Source organism: Caloenas nicobarica, chromosome 5, assembly GCF_036013445.1.
Source record: "Caloenas nicobarica isolate bCalNic1 chromosome 5, bCalNic1.hap1, whole genome shotgun sequence".
NCBI lineage: Eukaryota > Metazoa > Chordata > Aves > Columbiformes > Columbidae > Caloenas > Caloenas nicobarica.
The window spans coordinates 41437080-41457088 of record NC_088249.1 but is presented as its reverse complement, the minus strand read 5'-3'; the positions used below and the strand labels follow the sequence as shown (position 1 = coordinate 41457088).

General features: G+C 58.5%; 1 protein-coding gene across 1 annotated transcript; it reads right to left on the bottom strand.

Annotated features, from left to right (window-relative positions):
- Positions 1–149: 149 nt before the first annotated feature.
- Positions 150–18841, bottom strand: MAPK8IP1 (mitogen-activated protein kinase 8 interacting protein 1). Its single transcript, XM_065635082.1, has 12 exons — positions 18693–18841; positions 16617–16722; positions 10183–10416; positions 6235–6316; positions 5124–5999; positions 4418–4493; positions 3802–3974; positions 3403–3512; positions 3131–3250; positions 2060–2130; positions 1633–1731; positions 150–1193 (listed from the first exon to the last, which is right to left on the bottom strand). Exons 1-12 carry the CDS (start codon positions 18761–18763, stop codon positions 1121–1123), a joined length of 2091 nt encoding a protein of 696 aa, XP_065491154.1. The 5' UTR covers positions 18764–18841; the 3' UTR covers positions 150–1120.
- Between the last annotated feature and the right edge of the window lie 1168 nt (positions 18842–20009).

Sequence of the window (20009 nt, the reverse complement as noted above, 5' to 3'; positions counted from 1 at the left end):
CCTCCGGAGGTCTCTTCCGATCAGCATATGATGATCTCTGGCCTGCAGTACCAAACCCAAGAAGCTCCAGTTCCTCTTGGGGTCCCAAGGGAAGGACCAAGCTAGGGCCCAAACCCACTGTGATGGGACACAAACCACAGCAGCCATGCTCCATGAACCATCATATTTAATAGTTGTTGCCATCACAGCAGATCCAGCTGAAGCACAGAGACCGCTGGCTGCAGGGACCGGGAGAGCTCTTCTGCCTTGAGCTGGCTCCCTGCAGGCTGCAGCCCTTCCCGGCCCTGCTGCTGGCAGGCACCCACCCAGCTCTGCACAGGGGCTGACCCCTACAACTCCAGAGTGGCCCAGCCCTGCCCCTGCTTCCCACAGCTGGGGGAGAGGGGGAAAGGTGCAGAGAAAGGCTCCCCTCCCAAGGGTGTAGTTACTGCAGGGAGGTATGGGGGGGAAATCTTTTCTCCCCAGGGCACAGATACAAAAGAGGAGGAATGGGGATGGGGGCGGAGGCAGGGGTGAGCTGTCTCAGCTCGTCCTTGTGCTGGCTCTGGCAGAGGAGATACTGGAGCTCCCTCTGTCATCCCTGCCCAGCAGCCTTGTCCCCAGGGCCTGGCTGGGAGGCGATGCCCAGCCAGGGCAAGTGCATCTCCCCGGCTGGAACCAGCATATGGGTCTTATTTGCTGTAGCTGCTCTGTCTTCATACTGCGAGAGTCCGACTCTGCCACTGCATTAAAAGTCACCTCAGAGGGGTGTGACGGGAAGCTGGGCCACGGCCACAAGGAGGAGATGCTGTCACTCGAGCCTGCAGCAGGAAAGGGCCCCAGCACGCTGCTGCCCACCCCTCCACCGCTCACAGGCAGGGGCACCCAGCAGGTGCTTCTCCCATAAAATAAACTAAGAGTATTTTGTTCAATAAACACAATTTGTCCAGCCACCCCCCCCGCCCCCGTCCCCCCCAACCCGAGGAAGGGGAGTCATGAAAAAAGATGATGCTCCATGCCCTGGGGAGCCCTGCCCCAGGCCTGCTCCTCCTCCAGGCTCAAAGCAGCTCTTGTCCATGCACGACATGGGGAAGGGGCGAGACGGCAGCCCTGGCTATGCAGGAGGTGCCTGTGCCAGCCCCTACTCCAGGTAGATGTCCTCCGTGGGGCACGTGTACTCCACATACTCCTTGTAGAATTGCTGAAAAGCCCTCCTGCAACACAACACCGGGCAAAGCTGAGCAGCGTTTTCCCAGTGGGGCATTTACAGAGCCCTGTTTCCCTTTTCACCCTTGCTCCCTGCCCCACTGGCAGTTTGACCCCCTCTACCCCCTGTGCCCAGCTCAGCTGCGATAGCACCCAGAGCTGCCATCAGAGCCGCAGGGTCTCCATCTCTGCACAGTGCATGACTTTCAGCCATCTGCCTGCAAAGCCTTGCACCGGGCCTTGTTCCAGGGCTGTCAGGAATTTGCTGCCCATAGCCCTGTCAGCCCTGGCTCTCAACCCAGACCTCTCATTTGAGGGAAGAAGTGCCAGCCTGGGGCCAGGTCCAAGCCTCACATGTGTGGGGAGATGGCAGGATTCAGCCTGGCTGCCTCCTTCCTCCCGCCCTTTGGGAGCAAGTGCCTCCCTCCCTGCCCAGCCAGGACTCACCCCACTGACTCCGCCAGAGGCTTCGTGGACTCCTCCGAGACAAAGACATGACAGGCAAATCTGTGGTCAGCAGGGTGCTTGGTGATGAATCCAAAATATCTGCAGGTGGAGAGAGGGTGAGACTGGACTGACAGGCAAGCAGGCACAGGGGTCTGGGACCTTCATCCCCTCTCTCACTCCCAAAACCCAGTGGCCACCAGTTCCCATGGCCCATGCCCAGAGCTGGGATGTAATTCCCATTCAATTGTTGCTCTTGCACAAAGCTGCAGTGTTGGGCTCACAGGGGAAGGGCAGCCCTCAGGACCAGGGTGCTGGGAAGCCTCCCCTCCCCTTTCCAGCACCAGCCGTGCTGCACCCAGGGAACGGGAAGGCAGCAAAGCCTCCCTTGCTGCCACTGAGAGCTACCCCACACCTCCTTACTACTCACTTGTTGTTCTTTGGATGGTACCCACAAAAGGAAATGTTCTTCAGCTGGAAAAAATGGCTACACTTGTTTACCTGGGGGAGAGAGAGAAGAACCATCAAAGCTTTCCTCCCCATCACCTCTGTGGGACAGCTGGTCTCTGGCCCCTGGAAATAAGCACTTGGACTCAGAGGTGAAATAAACTGGAGCCTGACCCTGGGCTGCCAACAGCAGCAGTTTCAGGGCAGGTCCAAGCACCTGCACCCAGGGCGATCTTCCAGGCAGCCATGCTGGCTCCTACCTCAGCCAGCTCTACCTCCAGCAGCTCCTGCGGGTTTCCCTGGGGGCCTTGGGTTAGGCTGTGCTTGGGCTGGGGTCAGTGCTGCTGTTTGCCCAGCACACACAGCCCTTCTCCCTTGCTAAGAAGGCTCTCCAAAACAGCAGCAGATAGAAGGTGAATGTATAACTAAACAAATCACTCAAGCCCGGGTGTTCAAAAGCTCCCAGCCAGAAATGAGAACTTATTTATACAAGTTTAAAGAGCAACCAGGTTGATGGCATCTTCTAGATACTGGCAAGACTTGTAGCAATGCCAGCCCAGCCCCCACCACAGCACCCATGGCCATGAGCTACCCCCTCACTGTAGAGGAGGTTTCCCAGGCTTGTTGCAAAGCCCTCACTTGGCTCTGCCCAGCATCTTGCCATGCTTTGCTAGGCTATTTATGCAGAACACTAATCAGCAATCTGCCATAACCAGCTAAAGAGATTACAGGGCAGATCTGGAGGACACCACTCAAAATAGTAGCAGAAAGGTAGGAGCAGCTGACAGATTATCAGCACAGCTCAGCTTGCAGCATCCTTGTGCAGCGACGTGCTTGGCAGCTGCAAGGGCATCAGCCAGCAGTATGGCCCAAAGCTGGGATCCTGTGAGGCACAGGGACCCTGATGGTGAGCGTACAACTCCACCGATGGTGTTTCTCACACTCTTAGATGGGTGGAGATCCTCTGTTCTCATATGCAAACATGACCTGTAGCACAGGGGGCAGGAGCCAGCAGCCACAGAAGGGACAAGACAAGCAGGGAGCAGGGCACTACCTTGCTGTTCTCCTTGGAGTCATCAGCTTTCACAGCAATCTTGACCCCACGCACGCTGATCTCCAGGACGCAGCTGGAGGGTGGGTTAAAGTGCACAGTGAGGCGGCGCGTGGTGGCAATCTGGGGGAAAAGACAGAGAGACAAAGCCCCAGCAACTGTGAGCAGTGATGATGGCTCACCCTTTCCTTTCCCTTCCCTTCCCTCCCCACTGAGGCTCTGGCCTGCTGCCAGGAGCCAGTGCTTCTGCTCCCAGGGCTGGGGTGGGACGCTACCTTCTGCATGGCTGCACACAGCACATCGTTGCCCTTGTGATAAGGAACCTGCACCGACCCAAGGAACTTCACCCGAAACTGGTCCACCCAGTCACTGCTCTTGGCCAGAGCTGGAAGAGAGAGCATGTAGTGGGGATCATCTCCAGTGACCAGGAATGTGGGCCGAGATCCACCTCCCTGCTCCATATTCCCTCCCTGCCTGTTCCCCTGCCCAGGAAGGCTCCCCACAGCACTGCGTACCAGCTCCCAGCATCACACCAGAAGCTGCCCATCGCTCCCTGCCAGGTGCCCAGCTTGGTCCTCCTTAAATCCCCCTGCTCAGCACCAGGCTCTGCTCAGCAGAGAGGAGGTGGACACATGATGGGGGACATCAGCAGGCTTCACGCAGAGATCTGGTACCTGTTACGTGGTCTGGGTCCTTGGTGACTTCAATAGCGTAGTAGGCAGGAAAAATGCCCCGGTCACCCGTCCGCATGTTGTAGGCTTCGTACCAATAATCTTCTGCCTGCACCTCCACAAGCAACGGGTCATCCACCTCCAGCTCCAGCTCATCCACATGGCGAGGCACAAACCTGGGCAGGGAGTCACTAGCACCCAGCTGGCCAGCAGCACCGGCGGCCTTCTCACCAGCACACTGCTGAGGGCACAATGCAAAACCCACTGCCCACCCAGGCAGGCAGTACCCTGGGAGGTGTAATTAGCCATGGGGAGCTGAGATGCTGAATAAAGCATCTGAGCAGGTTTAGGCTCAAAAGGTGGCAGTATCCTGGCACCTAAGACAAAGGTCTCCCTATCGCACCACCCATGCTGCTCCTCGGAGAAGACCCAGCTGCCCTCAGAGGTCTTGCACCTGCAGCAGCCTGGGCAGGGCACAAGCTATGGGCAATGGTTTGATCCCCAGGACTTCCCAAAAGCTGGAAACACTGGGGTTTGGGCTGGCCCCGGCATGATGGCAGGGCTGCACCAGCTTTCCCCTGCAAGAGGCTCGGGGCACCGCTTGCGCCTGCAGGCTCACCTAAAGACAGCCCGGTGGGTCTGCTCCTGCTCCTCCCCGTTGATCATGCAGGAGAACAACCCAAAGGACTCAGCACCTGGGGACAAAGGCAGAGGGGGACGTCTCAGCGTTGAGTAGTCGGCACCACAGCCAAGGGAAGGACAGGGGCCAGGCAGGCTGCTGAGGCTCCTGGGGGATGGCTCGGCTGAGATGAAGCCACATGGTACCACAGGAGAGGAAGGCATGGCTAGAGCTGCGGCACTGGTGCCCACTGGTCCCCACTGGGGCCACGACCTCCCTGGACCAACCCACGCAGCTGTGACAGCTGGTGTCACCAGTACTGTGGGACTGGCCATGCCATGGGAAGCCCTGCTTGCTGGGGAATGCCACCAGCCATGGTACTCCTTCAGGCTCGGGTAAGGGTGAGACAGTGCAGAAGGGATGCAGTCCCTCTGCAAGACCACCCAGCCTTCTCCTCAGCATGGCCATACCTCAGGCTAACCAAAAAAGCAGCCTGACGCAGCTCCGGCCACCTTTGCCTGCAGCTTGCAAGGCTTTTCCAGGTTCTCTCATGCCTCCCTGGCCACCAGGGAAAAAGCCACAGGCTGTGGCAAGCAGAGCTACAGCTTTCCATCTACAGAGCATGCCTTCAGCCTTGTACCAGGGACAGGCAAGGCTACCCAGGCAGCAGCCACCAGCCCACCTCCCCCTGGTGCCCAGCACTCACTGGAGGAGCGTGCCCGGCCGCTCATGAAGACGTTGAGAAACTTCTTGGAGAAGTGGATGTCCGCCTCGGGGGTGGAGTCCTCAGAGAGGCAGACCGAGTCACGCTTCAGTGCGTCCTCCTCATACTCCTCACCAATGGCTGACTCGTAGGGCGAGGAGACGCAGTTGTCATAGACAGTGGCCGAGTCGCTCTCATCACTGTAGCCTGAGTAGCACTGCTTGAGGCTGACCAGCTCCAGCTGCACGTTCTCATCCACCACCAGCGTGTACTTGACCGAGTCGTAGGAAAGGGCGCTGGTGTCCGAACTCACCGACGCTCTCTGAAGGCTGTGCCCTGGCCGAGAGCCACCACTCCCGCCACCGCAGGAGGCCCTGGGCAGGTTTGTCTTGTCGGGGGAGGACATGTAGTCCAGCACCTCATCCTCCTCGCTGATGGAGGGGTTGGTTTTCCCTGCCAGGGCTGAATAGCCGGAGGTGTCAATGTCAGAGCTGATGGACATGCGATTCTCACTGGACTGAGACAGGAATGGCTTGTCAGTCTCCAGGGGATCTGAGTTCTTCTGCACAGGTGTCAAGTAGATCTCTTCCGTGGCCTCCAGCCTCACGTCCGTCTGGTATCGGATGCGGTCCCGATGGGCCTCAGGGCCCCTCGATGTCACCACCACCACGCTGGCACCATGCGGTGGGGGCCGGCTGGTGGCCTGGTGCTTCTCGGGTGGCCGGGATGAGGTGACGCAGGCGGGTGCCATCTGAGTGGCAGCTGTGCGCCGGCATGGGCTCTCCGTGGACGTGCCCCGGTCTTTGGTGGAGGTTGTGCTGTTTTGGTGATTGACCTCATCACTCAGGCAAACGTGGTCATGGGGAGGGGTCTGCTCACCTGAAGGGGAAGGAGAGCAACATTGAGAACCCTGCAGAGGGGGATGCTCCCAGGAGGTGAATGTGGCCAAGGATGCCACCAGACTCAAGCTGGACATGGCTTGCCTCCACCTGGGACGTTTTCCCCAACCTTCTGCTCTGGCGCCACTTGCCCCAGGGTCTGGCCAGGGAATTGACTCCTGAGAGCCATGAAAGGGTGCAAGGAGCTGCCCCTGGCCAGCAGCCCAAGAACTTACCCGTTTTCAGAGGGGACGATGACCGGGACACCCGCTCCTGCCAACTGTGCTTTTTCCCCAGAGAGTTGTTATTCAGAGTGTCCTGAGGAGAAGAACAAAGCCGCCTTGTAGCCCAAACAGTAAACAGCACGTGGCACAGTGGTGGCAGCACCCATCCCTTTGCGGGTCTGCAGCACCCCGCTTGGTTCCCCTCTCACATGGGCACATGGTGCTCAGGGGGACCCCCCGAGAGCCCCACATCTCACCACACTGCTGCTGCGAGAGCTGGTGTGGCGGCTGAAGCAGCGTAGGCAACGAGCCAGTGGGGAGGGAGGCAGATGCCTGGCCTGGATGGCTGCACTCATCTGCCCCAGGGAAACTCAGACACAGGAGACCATGGCTGGATGGTCCCAAGCCAAAAAATTCAAGACCTAAGCCTGACTGGAGCCCACCTGGGCTAGGTGAGTATGCTTTGCTCTGATCCTTCTGGCCCTGCTCATCTTCAAACCACACAATGTTATTAAAGGAGGGAAGTCCCAAGGGCCAGGGGATGTGCTGCTGCGCAGCTGGGAGCCAGCTACTGGACAGACTGACACCTGCTACTGGAGTCATCCATGCTGGGTATATATAGAGGTATGCATACACACACACACACACGTATGTGTGTATGGATACGTATCTATACATGCACACACACGCAAATACATATATATATATATATATATATATATATATATAGTTCACCAGCAGATGTCAATCCAAATCATCTAGAGAGGTGAGGCAGGATCGGGCTGCCTGTGCTTCCCATGCTTGGGGGAGTTTCAGTGGGTGCCGTGCCCTGCCTGCCTTGCCCTGGGTGGCTGGCCATGGGCCATGCTTATGGACACTCGTGTGCACAGGGGAACACATGCTCAGCTTCACTGTGAGACCTGGGAACCGAAGGCCACCAGGTCCCCTCTAATGAGGACCCTCCTGCAGACAGGGGACAAGTCCTCCCTGCCCGCCTCCGCAGAGCATGACATCCCACCTGCCACAGCCCTGGCCCCAGTCCCCATCCTCTCCTCCACCTCCATGTTCTCCCTGGATGCCCACCCCCAGCCCCTCCTCTGGGACGCTGGGTGTTTCTGCCCCAGCTGCAGCAGTAGCATCTTCCACACCTTTAGTTTTCGCTCAAGTACTAAGCCCCGCTGGGACTCCCTGGATTTTCTCATGGCCTTATCACCAGCCTGCAGCTATTACCAGCAGTGCAGGAGCTGCCCCAACTTTGCTTTGCTTCCCCATCAACACGAAGCAAGCCTTTGCCCTGAAACTCTACCATGTTGCTGCTGAACCATGGCTGTCAGATCTCTGACTCCATGTGGGCAGTGGAGAGAGCCCCACCACGGGCCTTCAGTGATCTTCCAGCATGGCCCCTGCCAGCCCCTCCTGTGCCAAGGCAAACAATGGCACATCCCCACTTGCCTTTCTCAGGGACACAATGGGCCGAGATGCAGGCCAGGGCAAGCTGCCGCAGCGACAGCCCCTGCGTGCAAAGTGCCACAGGGTCAGCACTTGAGCCAGCCCTGTTGCCCAGACGAGGACAGGAGGCAGCAAGGCAGCAGGCAGGGCCTACCAAGTCCACCCATCCCACAGGGCCAGGGCGTTGTGGGGTCTGTAATGCCCAGCCAGGTGGGAAAGACACTCATAAGGTCTTAGAGGATGAACCTAGACAGTCCCTGCAGCTATTTCTCCTCTGAGAAGCTGGGGATGTTCCTCTCACTATGTCCAGGCCACCTGCCTGGGTTGATGATCACAGGGAGCCCAGCAGCAACTGAGACATCCCCGAGCCAGTCCTGGCCCTGCAAGGAGAAGCTGGAGCAGAGGGTGGCCTCATGCCCTGCCCATGCACACCCTGCCCAGCATGTGGAGACTGGAGGCATGGGAGGGCAGCTCAGTGCCCTAGCTGAGCATCCGAGAGAGGACACACAGCCATGGTCTCTCTTCTAACCACCTGCAGGAGCAGGGAGCTGGGCAGGCAAGGAGGGTGCAGGAGGGTTTGGCTCAGGTGGAGGTAGATCTCCCAGGCCAGTCCCCAAGGGATACCATGCACCCTGTCCTCTCCTCGGGGCACCGCACGTGGGCAGGGAAAAAATGCCTTTGGCTAGAGGTAGGTGCCCAGAACTGGCACGCCAAGCACCCTGCAGCCAGCCTGCCTCTGGCACTTCTCCTGCCTCTCGCTAGATGCCACTGACAGGGCTACCCCAGCCCTGTGCCCCCAGCCCCGCTGGCTCCAGGCTCCTGCTGCCAGCTGCAGCAAAGCCCCCACCTCCTGTCCCACATGTCCTCAGCTCTGGCCATGCCTGTGGCCCCACAGCCTCCAGCATCCCCTTTCAAGGTGACCATCAGCTCCCTCTTCCCAGCCCACTGTCTGTGCAGCAATCCCTTCCCCTCAGATTGCTCTCCACAGGCCTGCTGCCACCCCTGGACACTGGTTAGGACCAGCTGGATGTGGCTGCCACGTGCCACTTTCTCCTCGGGGTCTCCGCGCAGTGTGGGACAAGGCTGCTGCTGTCCCCTTGTCCATTATGCTTGGTGGGGCTCCCCCCGCCTCCCCAGCCCTGCTGCTTTTGTCCCTGGTGCCAGCTGCCCCGCGGGCACCCATCCTGGCTCTGTGCCTTCCTCCTCCTCCCACCCATGGCCTCAGGCAGAGAGCTGGCATCAGCTGCTGGTGCTGGGCTGGTGACACCCAGCTCTTACTACTCCCCATCTGTCACCCACAGGGGCACCTGCCTCTCACTTCATACTCCTCAGCTGAACGTCGCCACGATGAAAATCCTCCTGCTGGGCAGAAGGCATGGCTGAATGCAGTAACATGGCAAAAATAGCTCTGTGCGCTGCGCACCTCGCATGGGTTTGTGAAGTTTGCAGGAGAGACGGGGCAAAGGGACTCCAGACACTTATTAGGGGGTCAGCATATGGGGCACCAAAATGTTGCCCGCCCCAAGGATGACAGCAACCCCAGATCTGCCTGGGGTGGGCAGTCTTGGGGAAAACCATCCAAAACCTTGTACAAAATCTGAGCACAAGCAAGACAACAGAAGCCCTTCGTCCTCCCAGCCACCATTTTGGGCGTTGCCGTTCTGTCTCTCAAATTTTGCACGGGGTGCTGACATTAATGCTTCTGTTGCCGGGCACCGCTGCTCAGGAGTGGTGGCCACTGAGTCCCCACCGCTAGGCACAGGGCACCTGGTGTCACCATGCTGCCCCAGGGCTGTTGCTGCCCCGGCCTGGGGCTGGAGCCCAGCCAGCTGTTGTCCAGCGGTACCAGCACTGGGCTCACCATCCCCGTGGCGCGGTGCCCCGTCCTGTGATGGCTCATTCATGCGTTAGGTACACCATGCCTTGTTTGCTCTCCATCCCCACAGGGTCCCTTCCCTGCTCCCCCACCTTGCCACTGCCCCACGGACTCTGCTGGGGGCACAGCTCAGCCCTGCCACATTGATGCCCCTTCCTGGCCTGTTCCCTCTCCACCTCGACAGAAAGGCTGGAAGAAGGACCCATCGGGCCCCTAAGCACCAATATCCACCCCCGCCGAGCGTAGAGCCCGGGCAGGGGGCACAGCCTGCGGGGGCTCGGCAGTGAAAGGGGGTGGCACGGCAGGGAATGAGCACGTCCCCGTGTCGCCCCCGGTGGCCCTCGGGCCCGCAGACCGCTCCCTCCAGCTCTGCAGTAAGGACCGAGCCTGTGCCGCGCCCGGGCCGGGGATGCGGGTGGTGGCGGGCGAGGGACCCCCGTGGGGTGGGACACCCCGCCGGGCATGGCGGGCAGGGGCAGCGGAACCTTTCCCCGCCATCCCTCCAGGCAAGCCCCGCCATCTCTCTCTCTCTCCCTCCATCCCTCCGAGACAAAAGCCCCCAGCAGCGGGAGCATCCCTCCTCCGCCCCGGACCCCCCGGCCCGCTCGCCCCGAGCCCTCCCGGCCCGGCCTCACCTGGCTGCGAGGCACCTGCGGGAAGAGGTTGAGAGTTGTGGGTCTCTTCGGCCTGTAGACATCCGTGGTCCCGGCCGGGGGTTCTTTCTGCAGCGGCTCGGGCGCCGTCTGCTCCTCGGCCGGCGCGTCCCCCGCCGCGTCGATGAGGTCGAGCTGGAGCATCTCCGCCTGCAGCCGGCTGGCCTCCCCGCCGCCCGCCGCCCGGGCCCCGCCGCCCGGCCGGCTCACATGGCCCTGCCGGGATTAGCGGCCGCGATCAGGCCACCGGGAGGGCGGGCGGCCCCGCAGCCGCCGCGCCTCCCGCCGGGGCCGGGGAAGGGGGGGCCGGCGCCGGTGCAGCCGCATCGGCACCCGGCGGCCTCTTCCTTTTAAAGGGGCAGCGATGTTATTCCCGCAGCCGGGGAGCCCCGCACCCCCTCCCTGCCTCCCCAGGCAGACCCGGGGCAGCATCCGTCCTTGCTCGCCGCCCCCCTTCATGGGACACCCCCAGCACCTCATTCCCGGCAGGTGCCTGTAGGTACGTGTAACCATCACATTCACCAAGAAAGGCACAAATGTTCACGCCCAGGTTTCATCTCAGCATAACAAGGACATTTTTTTACAGTGAGATCAATCGTTCACTGGAACAACCGCCACAGGGACGCATAGAGTCCCCATTTGCTGGAGGTTTTCATTACATGACTGGACGGGTTGCTAGATAATCTCATCTAGGCTCCCTTCCCCACAAAAGGTTGGACCAGATGATCTTTCAAGGTCCCTTCCAACCTGGGCTGTCCTATGATTCTTCCTCCCAAGGCAGACTGTGCCCTTTCTTGGTTCCTGTTCCACTACTCGTACAACCACACAATGATTTTGGTTGGAGGTTTGGTCCAACCCCTTCCTGGACCAGGTCGCATGGGGCCTTGCCCGTTGCATTTGAATATTCTCATGGATGGAGAACCCATCGCTGCGCTGGGCACTAGTGCCAGTGCTGCACTACTGCTACATTTTCTCTCTATGGGGTCAACATTTTCACTACACAGCTCTGAGAGGAGTCAGGCTCCTTTTTCCCTGTAACACCCATTAGGCAGCTGAGGACAGCAGTTGCATTCCCCTTGGCCTCCTTATCCTGAGCAAGCCTCTTCTCATACACCCTGCATTTGTACATATCAGGACACAAAGCCGTGCAGAAGGAATGCCCGATGAGCTGGCAGCCTGGCATTAGCTCTCCAGTCACCCACTGGTGGTGGCTGTGCTCTGGCTGGGGGCCGCCCTGCTCCATCCCCATGCACCCTTGGATCAAGGTGGCCACCACAGCCCAAAAGGGCTGCAAGGAATGTATGCCCTCGTGGGTGCGCTGCTGGACAAAGAGGAACCAATGTTCCCCCACAGCTGTAGGTGTTTAAAGGGCAGTGGTTTCCTTCCCAAGCCACCTCTGTTACGGCAGCTGGGGCTTGCACATGCACAGTTTGCTGTGACCAGCAATAAAGGCTGTGACTTGGCATTAGTGAGTCGAATTCCCCATGTTATCAGCTGTTTATGGTGACTGGAAAGCTCGTCAGTGGGCAGAAGTGGAGAAGGGCGGGCTTTTGCAGCTGATGCTATCCATGTGTCCAGCTGCATGGAAGATATCCCTTAAGCCATGGGAGAAGAAACAGCCCCAGCAGCTCTGCCAGCCCCTACAAGGGCTCTCACTGCTACCAGCTCCTGAACTGTTGGAGTAAAACCAGCACAGGCAGGGCTCTGCCTGCTGCAGGCAGCGTTCGACCCCTGTCATGGGTGCCATTTCACCCCAGTGCCCCTGCTGCAGCTCTGGCACGCACCAGATGAGCACCTGGAGGAGCACTGCCACCAAAACCCATCCTCTCAAGGCTTTAAACATTTAACTCCCCTGTTTTTAACGTTAGCCTTCATACAACAAGCTCTGTGTTTCCGTGGCAGGTCACACTGCTTGCTTGTGGCAAACCACATGGATTTAAACAAAGAAACAGAGGCAAAGGAAAAAAAAAAGAGGGAGGAAATGCTAGCTAAATAGATCATACGTAGCTAAGGTAGGCGTGTTCGAGTCAGCTGGTGACATTCAACCTAGACTGCTAATGATGCTGCCTCAGTAATCCTGTAGTAATCACCCGGAAAACTCACAGAGGAGAGAAAGTCCCAGAAGGATGCAGAAAAGGAAAACAGTACCTGTTTTAAAGAAAAGTGTGCCCTAGGAGGGATACACCTTTCCAGGTTCAATAGCTAGGAGGAAGCTACAACCAACCGCAGATACTTATTAATGGCCTGTAGCACAACAAAGTGATTCTGAAACCACACAGCAACAGATCACCTTACCATCTGAGTGGGATCTGCGGTGATCTGCAAAGCGAGGGCAAGGACTAGATGTTGGGCAACCTTTCTAACTGGAAGGACAATGCCCCACCAGAATGGGCTGCCTCAGGAGCCCTCTGGGAAGAAGTTTCTGTAACCTAAGGCCAGGTGAAAGGCTCTTCCCTGTTCCCTCACCTCTCCAGCCTTCCCTGTCAGAGGAGGAGTAACAAAACCTTCAGCTGGGAAAAAAAATTGTATAAGCGTGGGGAAACAAAGGGGACTCACCAAGCGGAGGGAACAACTGTGTCCCCTCTCCCTACCACCATCTGTGACTGTTCTGCTCCCATCTTCAAAGCTCCAGAAGAAGCCTCTTTGCTCCCAGCCTGGTGCGGCTGCAGCTGGCGATGGATCACAGGGCCAGCTTCACAGGACAGCCTCTGAAAAGCCACGCGGAGTAAGCAGCCGCCTTGCTGCTGTGTCCTTTGCTCCCAGCCCATGAAGCCGGCTCCACGCCAGCCCCACATCAGCAGGCTGGCTGGCTCGCTGCAGCTGCTTTCCCCTTTGCAGTGGGTCCCGCTGGCCTCCAAGGGGTGAGCAGCACGCTGGGTCAGTGACAGTGAACATCGAGAGGAAGCCAAGCGTTTCCAGCAGTCTTATTATGCTAGAAAACCAAAGTGTGTTTTTCGCTTGTAGGGGTTTTGTTTGTTTGTTTGTTTGTTTTCTCCACATATCTGTGTCTTCATGGCTGCTTCAGGTCTTTTCATGCAGACCACAAAGGCTCAGCGCAGCCCTATTTCTGATTTTTTGCTTTGGGCACTTGGTCTTGCACTCAGAGGTATTTCCAATAAGGGTAATTTTTTTTTCTTTTCATTTCTGCGTTAACTATTTTCTGCAGCTCCTGGAATACAGCTGAGGTGCTGAGCCTTTATTAACCACAGCCTGGTTGTTTGCTGGGATCCATCTTGCTGAAACCAAGGATCGTCACCCCAGATTTCCAAACCACCATACCAAGATCAAACACGAAGGCCCAACGCTTCTGTGGGAACTGTTCCTCTCAACACGCCTGACTGCCCCACTTCAGCCAGCTGCCATCTGCAAGGTAGGGGTGACATCCCATGCCTTGGTGATCCCCGCTGCTGCCCTGAGTTCAGCAGCCCTGAGGCAGCTCTGCTCCTCTGCCAAGTGTTCTCCTCAGCCCACCCCTTGCTTCGCTCCTGGTTTTCATTCACCCGAGACTTCTTGTTGAAATTAACGGGTGCTGCAGCCACACTTGGGAATATTCCTCATTCTTAGTACATGATCTCCCATCCATGAGGTGCAGTCCTCGTCATCGTATAGAGTTCCCTCTCACACAAACACCAGTCTACGCCTCCTTGCAGTTTCTGTGTGTCTAAGCCACTATTTCTGGAAAGCTGCTAAAATAGCCCATGATGAAGTCATCTTCGTTTAACCAGGACTGAAAAACACCCAAACCCCACCTCTGTTTGGGTGTTGACCTTCACACCGGCTGCCCATTCCTGCCACAGGGTTTTGCCACCAAGTGGCTCTGCCTGGAGCCCCCAGCTTGCCAAGGTCACCAGATGTCCCCATCCAGCAGCCGCTGCCTCCAGCCCTCTGGCAGGGCTTGTCCCCTCGCTCCTTCACAGTGCTCACCTGCTCGCTGCTGGGGCAGGTGTGGTGCCTGCCTGTCTCTTAGGAGACTCGTCGCCCGGTTAGGAAGCTTGGAGCAGCTGGATGCCCCCAGCCCCGCAGCTCACCGCCTCCCCAGAGCTTCTGTTTCCCCTTTCCTCATCGCTCTCTGCTCTGGTGATCTGGCAGCTCGCTCTTACCCCGCATCCCTCACTCTGTCACTAGGCTTTTGCTATCCAGGGCCAGCCCTCCATCCCGTGTACCACAGGAGCTCTGCAACATCGGCACTGGGAGCTCGCCACGGGCAGGGCATCAGTGCAGGGCCCCCCCGGCCCTGGCCCCAGTGTCAGGCTGACTTGTCAAGCCAGCCGTCGCCACGTGATGCCATTAGCTCAGTGATGCTGGCCACGGGTCATTACTGATTTGCTGGCCCCCGCGCTGTGTGCAGACCCGGCCAAGCTGCTCCCTCTGGGCCTGGCTGCTTCCGTCAGGCAGATCCTGCAACCCTGTCGCCCCAAGCTCACTCCGAACGGCAACTGGGTTTGAAAGCTCCCTGGCTCTCGCCTTCGACATTTGGGATTGAAAAGCCCCTCTCACCACCATTGTTGTCATCGCTTTCAGTTCTGCCCCTCAGGCAATCCTCCATGTCCCATATAAACCATTTGGACATATTTTTAGTAGGCATTTTTTCTGAGCGTGGTAGGCTTCTTCCTTTGCAGTGTCTATGAATAGCTCATTGCTTGCCTGGGGGCAGCCGTGCATCTCCCTTCCACCCCAGCGGACTCTCAGTGCACCCAGTGTTGGTGCAGAGCAGCTCCGAGCTGTCCCTGGGAAAGGCGTGAGGCTCGCTGCTGGAACCCAAGCAAACCCTCTGCCAAGGATCAGATCTCGGCATCACGGCACAGGGATGCAGAAACCCCTCAGTCAACTGTTTTAAATGGCAAAACAGTCTGTTTTTCCTTACCCTCAAGGAAGGGTTGCAGCAGTTGAGCTGCAAGTCCCCTCACCTCCTTATTTTCTGCCTACCAAACCACAGTTAAGGGCTGGCACTCCATGAAGAAAGAAGAAATATTGTCCTAAGAGCCCAGTGGTGCTATAAGCAGAAGAGGACTGGGGCGGCTAATGGGAAGCATCCAGCAATGCACTCACAGCCCCTGCCTTCCTCACCTATTACAGGCAGGAGGATTCACCGAACGCTCTGCCCTTGCTGTGGCTGTGTCCTCATAGACACCCAGCACTGGGTTTGTCTTTGGTTTTCTCTCCAGCATTATCCCTTCTTCCTTTGGTGTACACAGCCCGTGAGCCCGGGGTTCTCCCTGTCCTGCCCTGGCCATAACATCCCGGAGCAGGAGGAATCTGTGACCAGAGCAGAGATGTGGAGCAGCAGCCCCATCTCTGGGAGCAGCCAAATTTCTGCTGGGAAGGTCCTGAATTAGACAAAGGAGCCCAGCAGAACACCTTCACCTCCCAGGGAAGAGGTCTGTCTGTACCCACCTGCCTGCAGCAAGGGATTTCCAACACCACAAACTCATTTTCTAATTTTAAATCTGCAAGCAATTCCTTTGCCTTTCCCCTACTCGCTGGGTCTTTATCAGTTTTGCAGAGAAAATATTTCTCCTGAGAGATGAAATGATTCTCAAACCATTTGGTTGCTCCTCCAGCATTTGCATCCCTTTAGCATGAAACACATTGGCAAAATGCAAGCTCCCTGCATATTTCCAAATCCAGTGTAATTCTGAGTTTATCTCCATATTTCTGTCCCTGTGGCCTTCTCGTGCATTTCAGAGAGTGGTGTGAACCCTGTCAGGGTCTCCACAGAGTGCCCTGGGGTGATTGAGGTGGATGGGAGACCTGCCTGCAGTATCTGCACAGGCTTCATGGCTCCCATTATTTCACCTGCTGCCTGCTGGGGCTGGAACCTCTTCCTCCATCCCAGTTTCACCAGCACGCCAGGCCTCACGCTTGCTCCACCTCTGAAATGCCCAAAGCAGTTGACAAGCCAGAAGTAACGCCTTGGGTGAGCGGAGGAGGGCTCTCACCATGCCAGCCCAGCTGCGCCTCCAGGGCCAGGGATGCACATGGGGGTAAGGAGCAGGTTCTGTGCAGGACCCTTGCTGCCATCTCACACATCTTTGCTTCCCAAAGATGATCATCGGGTGCCAGGGGCTTGCTGGCCATCCTGCTCAAATCGGGGGCAAGCCCGCGGTCATGCCCAAACCCTTAGGCTCATCCTTGAGAAACAAACTCAAACCCTTCCAGCAGTGTGGACCAAAAGGCATCAGCTTTGAGATGCCTTTTTGGTCCCTCGGTTTGGCTGGCTCAGAAAGGGTCTGTGCTGTGTCCCAGTGAGAAGAGGGCACTGTTGAGCAGAGGGAATTGAGATCATGGCAGTGGTAATGCTGAGGAAGCATTGCTGGCCTGGGGACCTCATGGTCCTCCATGGGAGCTGACAGTCCCACCAACCCCACTGTCACTCTGCCCGTCCCCGTCTCCAGCCCTATCCCCATGGCACTTACCCGGGTGGCCAGGCTCTCCTTGCAGTGCAGGCTAATTCCACACTCATCGGTGATCTCGGAGAGGTCTTCATCCTCAAACTCCTCAAGGCTGATGTCATGGGTGAGCCTGGAGGGAGTGGAGATGATGTGGTCACTCACTGAGAAGGCAGGAGAGTGCAGGGTGGTGCTGCCTGCAGGCAGGGACTAGAACCACCCACTCCAAGGAGAAGGTCTCTTGGTCTTGACTGGGGAGAAAGACTGGGAATGGGGGTCCTTCTGGAGGGGATGGGTCTGTCCCCACCAAACAGCTGGGCTTGGCATGGTCTGCAGCTGCGGGGAGGCAGGAGGAGCATGCCCCAAACCAGTCCCTGCCTGACCAAAGCCAGCAGGGATACACAGGTTGGGAGAGGACAGGACAGATAGCACATCCAGGTGATCCCAGGAGGTTCAGCTCCCATCATCCCAGGTTAGACTCTGGAGTTGTCCCAGCTGGGCACAGACACACAGCAGGGCAAAGGCTGGGGTTATAGGGAGGGAAAAAGCTGGGGGTCCTGGCAAGGCACAGCTGGAGCATGGCCCCGCTGGGATGGGTGACCACATCAAGACCCACAGACCTTGCAAGCACCACAAACCCACTGGCTGTGGCATGACAAGCCCGCAGCCATGGCTGGGAGGGATGTCCCAGCCCAGGTGCTTGCAGTAAGAGAGGGCAGTGATTTCCCTGTGCACCAAATTCACTCCCTGGGGTGACTGCGGGTATCCCCGCAGCCATCAGTAGTGCAGAGCCTGCCTGCATGGCCCCAGGGGTCCCTTAGGGCTGTCAGCCCCACAGGCTCATTACACCCCTTTACGAAGTTTACAGAGATATCCTTTTAGCGGTTGGAAATGTGCTGATGAGCAGGCTCCTTGTGTGTTTGATTGTGTCTCCGGGGGACAGCAAGGCGCTTCTGGCTTCTGTGTGCTAAAATATTTCTCCATGGTGGTACCATGATTCTCCACCCACATATTCATTGCCATGGAGGCAAATAAAAGAGCCCAGGTCGAAAGTCCTCTGCCAACCAACTCAGCCCCCTGAATTTATCCGGAGAGGCCATGGGTGCTGCTGGTCCCATTTGCTCCCAGCTCCTCGGGCTGGGAGGTGCTTCAGTGGAGGTGCCACGCTAAGCCCAGCACCCTGCTCTGGCTTGGCCCTTACCATCAGGGAAGGAAGGGAAAAGGTGTTTTGTGACCTGCAGAGCTCCTACCCTGGATTAAAGCATTGCTCACACTCCTTGGGGCTCCCCCCTTGCAGTGGCACCAAGCCAGTGCTATGAAGGGGCAATGCCTCCCTTGTCCCGGTCCCCAGGAGAAGCACGGGGGGGAGCAGCATCTCCCCTCCATATTTCTGAGGACCCTGTCAGTGGTGGGCTCCAGGGATGACGTGGCCGGGAACAGCTGTGCCCATGGGGGCAGCCCCCACGAGATGCAGCAGGGGGACACAGATGCAGCCTTCAGCACAGGCTGGGGTGTCCAGAACACCCCCCCCAATCTCCTGCTGCTGCCCACAGGAGGGAGGGAACGCGGAGCAGGAGGCTCATGACGAGCCTTCAAAGTACAAATCGATTTCTTCTCCGGTTACATGGGTCGCCAGGGTAGGACACCATCAGCTGCTAATGCTCGGGGCCTCCACCCCGCTTGGCAGGGGAGTGCAGCGGCTGCTGTGGGGTCCTGGCAAGAGGCGCAACATTGCTGAGGGGCTGGCAGGGGCTCCCCAGCGCTGCAGGAGCAGCTGGGGTGGGCGGCGGTGCCCCCAGCTCCGGGATGGGGACAGCCAGCCCTGCCCATGCTCTCAGGGGCAGGGACACGATGCGCAGTTCTCCAGCACCAGCCCTGCCTGCAGATGCCGGTGTGTGGCAGGATGTTGCCGGCGCCTTTGCTGCTCCGGTGCCCGGCTGCCACGCAGCTCCCTGCGCGGCCAGGAAAACTTTGGGCTTGACTGGGTGCCAAGTTTGCTCCTGTCCTGTGGCCATCGCTCGTGGAGAAGGGCGATGAGCCCCCTTGTCCCCCTGCACGCCCGCGGGGACAACCTCCCCCCGCAAGGCCCAGCCGGTTCCCTACCATTTCTCCCACTGATCTTCCAGCCAGTGCTCCTCCTCGGTGCTCGACTCCATTTTCAAGGGCAGCTGCATTGAGGAAGACCCCCCTTCCCTGGGGGACACACTCCCACCCCAAAAAAGATCCCTGGGTCTGCGCTGAAGAGGAGTGAAGGAGGTGACAGCTGAGCCCCAGGCACCCGCTGCCCCTCTGCCTGCCCCGGCGCAGTGTGGCTGCCGGCGCTGCTCTGTCTCCTCACTGCGCAACCTGGGGAAGCTCATTAAAAATAGATGGAATCAGCTGTCCTGGAGGGGGAAAAAAAAAAAAATAACCTCCCCAGCTGAGCCAGTGCCAAGTCCCTGCACTCTGCCGGGGATGCTGACTGCCTCCGCCTGCCAGCCAGCCAGCCCGGCTCCTGGTCCTGCTCCAGCACCCGCTCCCCAGCACCCGCAGCGGGCACAGGGATCTGGTTACCCCGGCACGGATGCCTGCACCACCTGGTCTTCTCCTCCTGCCCTTGCAGCATCGCTGGCTGAGCCAGGCATGAGCGGCTCTGCCCCTCTGTCCCCTGCTGCGAGAGATGGGGGCATTCGTCCGGCTTCTCACCAGGCAGAGCAAGGCTGCTCACTGACACAAAGGCCGGAGTGTTTCCAGCACAGTGGGACTGGCATCACGGCTGGCTGCATTCTCCAAGTGAGGGGATGCGAAAGGAGCACATTTGCCAAGGGGCAAGCCCAGCCAGTGGGGAGCAGCTGCCCCTGTCTGCCCCCACCGAACCCACAGACCTGCTCCTGCCTCAGGCAGGGCCACCCCTGAGCTTCCCCAACCTCTAACCTTGTTAAAGGCCAGAGAAATACCTGGTGAGGTGCTCTACCATCTCCCACCCCTCTTCTGCTGCCAAAAGAAATAGGGGCCTTTCCCAGGAGGGGCTGTCAGGTACTGCCAACAAACTGTTGGCACAGTGGCCCCAGACAATCCTCCATCACCCACTGCCTCTCAGACCCATTCGCTGCCCACTGACATCCCACAGACCATGAGCCTCTGTGGAGCTGTTCACCCCTTGCCCCATCGGGATGGAGCCAAATCAGCCCTGGGAAAGGGGTGCCCACCCTAATTTCGAGATGGGGACAGGACAACCCCCTCCCCACCAGCTGCACATACACTGCTCCGGCACTTAGCGGGGTCACACCCCACTGCTGCCCGTCGCAGCGCTGCCCTCCTGCCCCACTCTGGCACCCACCCCAGGAACTCTCCTTGGTCCCCCAGCCTGGGGGCTGTGAGTGACAGGTGTGTTTCCACCAACCTGACCAGCACTGCCAGCTACTCGGGACCCAGCTTCAT